Source organism: Pinus tabuliformis, chromosome 9, assembly GCF_031772625.1.
Source record: "Pinus tabuliformis cultivar Carrire ecotype Pingquan chromosome 9, CPIR1, whole genome shotgun sequence".
NCBI classification, from domain to species: domain Eukaryota; kingdom Viridiplantae; phylum Streptophyta; class Pinopsida; order Pinales; family Pinaceae; genus Pinus; species Pinus tabuliformis.
In genome coordinates this window covers 251241947-251247036 of record NC_142307.1, presented here as the reverse complement: position 1 = coordinate 251247036, position 5090 = coordinate 251241947, and the positions used below count along the sequence as shown (strand labels likewise).

General features: G+C 42.5%; 1 protein-coding gene across 1 annotated transcript; it reads right to left on the bottom strand.

Moving 5' to 3' along the window:
* Window positions 1-232: 232 nt before the first annotated feature.
* On the bottom strand, window positions 233-4867 carry LOC149148142 (ABC transporter B family member 15-like). The gene is made up of 8 exons (XM_089442084.1): window positions 4484-4867; window positions 4341-4395; window positions 4055-4233; window positions 3519-3976; window positions 2888-3428; window positions 1940-2806; window positions 848-1845; window positions 233-724 (listed from the first exon to the last, which is right to left on the bottom strand). The coding sequence occupies exons 1-8, from the start codon at window positions 4865-4867 to the stop codon at window positions 358-360; spliced, it is 3849 nt and encodes a 1282-aa protein (XP_089298210.1). The 3' UTR covers window positions 233-357.
* Window positions 4868-5090: the final 223 nt, after the last annotated feature.

Sequence of the window (5090 nt, the reverse complement as noted above, 5' to 3'; positions counted from 1 at the left end):
AAAACTCTATTTCATCTCAAACTTCTATATTTCGTATATATGTATATTATAATACAGAGAAAAATACGCTCACAATATTTTACAGGTTCTTTGAAAAAAAAGAATTCTATTTCATCTCAAACTTCTATATTTCATATATATATATTATAATACAGAGAAAAATACGCACACAATATTTTACAGGCTCTTTAAAAAAAAAGTCCTCGTCAAATTTTCATTGGATAAACGGAGTTACATTAAAATTCCAACCCTACTTTTACGTTTGACAATCCATATTAGATATTTAGGGGAAGGAGCACAGGAAGATTTACGCCGTGGATCACGGAGGATACTTCTGTGTATGAGGCAGATGAGAATCTAGTGATGGCGTCGCTGCAGGTTGACGAGAGAGTAATATGGATTGCCTTCTCCTTTGCCCAACAGATATGAATGACTCCCCTGTTCAATCACTTTCCCGTCTTGAATCACAGCAATCGAATCTGCATTCTGAATGGTTGTCAGTCGATGAGCTATCACAATGCTCGTTCTCCCCACCATTATTCTGTCCAGCGCCTCTTGAACGATCTTCTCCGACTGGCTGTCCAATGCGCTTGTTGCCTCGTCCAGCAGTAATATGCTCGGATTCTTTATTATCGCCCTCGCTATCGCAATCCGCTGCTTCTGTCCTCCCGATAATTGAACTCCTCTGTCTCCGCAGTTTGTTTCGTATCCCTCCTCCAAAGAGCTGCACAAATCCAACTTAATTTCACTGATCTGGTTCAATAAATCATATTGTATTCCACAAATAATTATTTCAATTGCAGTTGATTATAAACATTCTGTTTCAATTGAACGATTGCAGTATTACCTGATGAAGTCATGAGCATTTGCAGCCTTTGCAGCTTCGATCATCTCCGCCTCGCTTGCTTTCTCTTTTCCGTATAGAATGTTGTCTCGAATGCTTCCTCCAAACAGCGTGGGCTCTTGACCTACCAGAGCTATGTGATTCCTCAAACTCTTCAAATTGAAGCTCCTGATGTCACTGCCATCGATTTTCACCGATCCTTTTAGGGGATCGTAAAACCTTTCAATTAATCCAATGATGGTCGATTTACCGGATCCGCTTTGTCCTACAAGTGCCATGCTTTTGGCAGCTTTTATCCTTAAGCAGAAGTTCTTGAAGATCATAACATCTGGACGAGCTGGGTAAGCAAAGTCCACGTTTCTCAGGTCCACGCTTCCTTCTATCTTATCCGTTTTCTCACCCTTCTCATCGTCCGGGTTTATCTGGCTCTCTCTGTCCAGGATGCCAAAGACGGATTCGACTGCATCAGAGCCTTTCGCGATGTCGGTGCTCATACTTCCTGCATCTCCTATCGCTCTTCCAGTGCTCATCAGAATGAAGAAAACTTGGAAAAGAGCTTTGGAGCTGACTTGTCGTTTCGCTACAAGGTGTCCCCCATACCAGAAGTCCAGAGCGAAATTAGCTACAGTGATGAATTGTGATGCTCCGAGGGCACATCCTGCAAACAAAGATTGTTTGATACTGTCTCTGCGAGGTCCTTCTTGAGTCTTTTCGAAGAGACGGAGAATCTTGTCCTGTGAAGAGAATGCACTAATAGTACGATGGTTAGCAACAGCTTCTGCTGCTAGTTGACTGCCTTTATCTTGAGCTTTGAGAGACTTTTGAGACATGGCCTTAAGCAGAACCTTTTTGGTGTAGAAACATAATACTATGACGGGTTGCACTGCAATTATTACAACTGCAAGGCGCCATGATAAAATCAAAGCCATCGTGAAGGCTACTATCACGGCGGAAGAAGTTTGTACAAGTAACGATATACGATCTCCAACCAGGGACCTCACCTATAATACAAATAGAACATTCTAATCATCAGAAAACTGTGACACAAATCCCAACATTATTAGAAATATTAAAGCATTTAGGTCAGGTACTTGCCACATTAGCCTCCGTTGCGAGTCTGGAGCAAAGAGCTCCGCTAGAATTCTCGTCCTTGTCGAACCACCCAACCTCGAATGTAAAGATCTTGGATAGCATCCGCTCTCGAATTCTTTTTGTAAGATATTCCCCCATAGCTGCAAAATTGTAATGCTGCAGCACGTTCACTAAGAACGCTATTACTCCCAAGGCCGCAAAAATGGAGGAGTATACTTTGATTTTGGATTTGATTTGGTGATGGTCTTGAAGAAAAAATACAGATATAACTTCCCCAAGGAAAAAGGAATAGACAGGTTGAACTGCTCCAAAAGCTAAGGCTCCTGCACAGCCTAATAGAGCATGCTTCCATTCCGGAGTATTTAAAAGAAGCAGTCGACGGAATGAAGGGGCGGACGGAGGCTTCTGTTCAACTATCAGTTCTCGCTGGACTGATGCAGACATGTTCGAACTCGATCTGCTATAGATGCTAGAGCTCCTTGCTCTCAAAGACTGGTCTAGCACAGTGGAGCCTTCGAATCGCTCATCTGGCTTATCTGCCGCGGCCTGTTGCAGCTGAACCAAAGTAGCATATGCTCCGTGGGGTTTATAGATCAGATCTTCATGCGTACCTGTCTCGATCACATGACCATTTTGAACCACCGCAATCATGTCCGCGTTGCGGATTGTGGAGAGGCGATGAGCGACTATAATTGTTGTGCGTCCGACTGAAGCTTGCTCTAGAGCATCCTGAACAATCTTCTCCGACTCTGCATCTAGAGCACTCGTGGCCTCGTCTAGAAGAAGTAGACGAGGATCCTTGAGCATAACTCTTGCAATAGCTATACGTTGCTTTTGCCCTCCGGACATCTGGACTCCGCGCTCACCCACCTGTATTACCCAAATGAAAGGAAATTCAAATCGACTGCACTTGCCAGAAATGGAAGATGAGAAAGAAAAGATAAATTTTACCTGTGTGTCATAACCATCTGGTAGTTGACTGATGAAATTGTGAGCATTGGAAGCTTTGGCAGCAGCAATAACCTGATCCATGCTGGCTCCATCCTTCCCGAATAGAATGTTCTCCTTGATTGATGTAGCAAAGAGTGCAGGTTCTTGACTTACTAGTCCAATCTGGGAACGGAACCATTTCAATTGTAGCGTTTTAGTGTTCACTCCATCCAACAAAATCTCTCCAGTGAGCGGATCATAGAACCTCTCTATCAACGCCACAACCGTAGACTTGCCTGACCCGCTTCCTCCCACCAACGCAACGGTCTTGCTTGATGGAATAGCGAGACAGAAATTGTGAAATATCTTGGACTCTGGTCGAGATGGATATGCGAACTCAACGTTTCTAAATTCAATTTCGCCGCTGACCTCCTCCAATATTTCTCCTTTTGGATTTTCCCAATCAATGATCGGTTCTCTGTCGATCATCTCAAAGATGCGTTTACCAGCAGCACGTGCCTCTGCGAAGTATCTTATATTAGGAAGCGCAGTCCCGAGAGCTCTGCAAACACATCAGTGATTCAATTTTCCGTTCTTGTATCAATTATAGAAATAACTGAGAAGGAGAGAAATGGATAGGGAGAAAGCTTACAAGCCACCCATAAGTATGAGAGCTGAAGTGACGAAAATCCTTCCTCCGCTAGCCCCATGATACATAACCAATGTGCTACCATACCAAGCGTTGAAGGCCCAGATACCGAAGGTCACTGCTATGCTACCTACTGCGAAGCCTTTGACAAGACCTTGTTTAAGGCCAAGCTTTACAGTTAAGTTAAGCGCATCGGAGAACTTGGTCATTGTCCTGTCCTCTCCAACGAAAGCAAAGACTGTCCTAATGGATGAAAGAGCTTGCTCTGCAATATTGCCGGCTATATTATAGGCTTCATTCAACTTGCGAGAAGTCTCCACCAGAATCCGTCCATACATTACCCCGGGAATTATCAAAAAGATTACGAATGGAAATGACACTATTGCGAGTCTCCATGTCAAGTAGAATGCCACAAAATAACTGCCGACGAAGAAAGACATATTCATGACGAAGTTGGGTATCTGAGAATGGACAATATTAGCATCAGAATTAGAAAACTCAACGAATTAGATGAGAGGATAAAGTAATTAAGATCATACCTTTTCAGCGAAAACATCCTGTATAATGAGAGTATCATTAATAACGCTTGTAACCACTTCCGATGTGGTGGTGCCTTGGGTGTCGAAGAATCCCTCGTCCTGCCTCAGTACGGCTTTCAAATATTTCAAGCGCATCCGAGACGCCTGCCTTTCGCCGGTCCTCGCCCAACAGAACGCCTCTGATGAGACAAAGGGAAGCAAAGCATTAGTCATAGGTAAGATCATAAGAAAAGCCTTCTCATAAACATTGCAAAGTGTGAAAGGAGGAGGAAGATATGATACCAACCTAAAAACGCAGCAAAAAAGACACCGATCGATAAATACATCAGACGTAAGGAATACTGCACAATTAACCAACACCGAGACATTACTCAATATGCGAGATGGGAATTGCGACAAGTTTTGCTGTGTAAAGGAAATGATTATTACCGTGTTGACAGTATGACCGAAATCTCCGCTGAATGCGGAACTAAATTTTCCTATTTCGTCTATCAATCTGCTTATTATAAACATCATGATGGGCATGTTCAGTCCATCTGCAATAGTTCCAACAGTGCCCAATGCCACAAGGCAGAGATCAAATAAATCAGCATATTTAAAGAGTTTCAATATTGAGATATTTGTATCATTTGAACGAACAGCATATTTAAAGAGTTTCAATATTGAGATATTTGTATCATTTGAACGAACAGACGTGCTGTCAGTGTTGCTTTCCTCGACAGCATGCTGTTTAGGCAAATCTGCCTTTAATTTCTGCCTCTTTTCTTCTTCTCGTTCTTCGAGACCTGACATCTCTATTACTTCCGTCACCATATTCTTCAAGTGCAGGAAGAACACAGGACTTCACGCTTCAATATCTTCTGGCAAAACAATATATTTATATATAATTATTACAGCCTGCAAACAGAAGCCTCTCACTATCTGGGTAAATGGTCACCGCTTTCGTATTCTAGAATCAAATGACATGATTCACGTCATATATTAATAATAAGAACAGGTGTCATAAGGAAACCCTGAACATATTGAACATCACGAT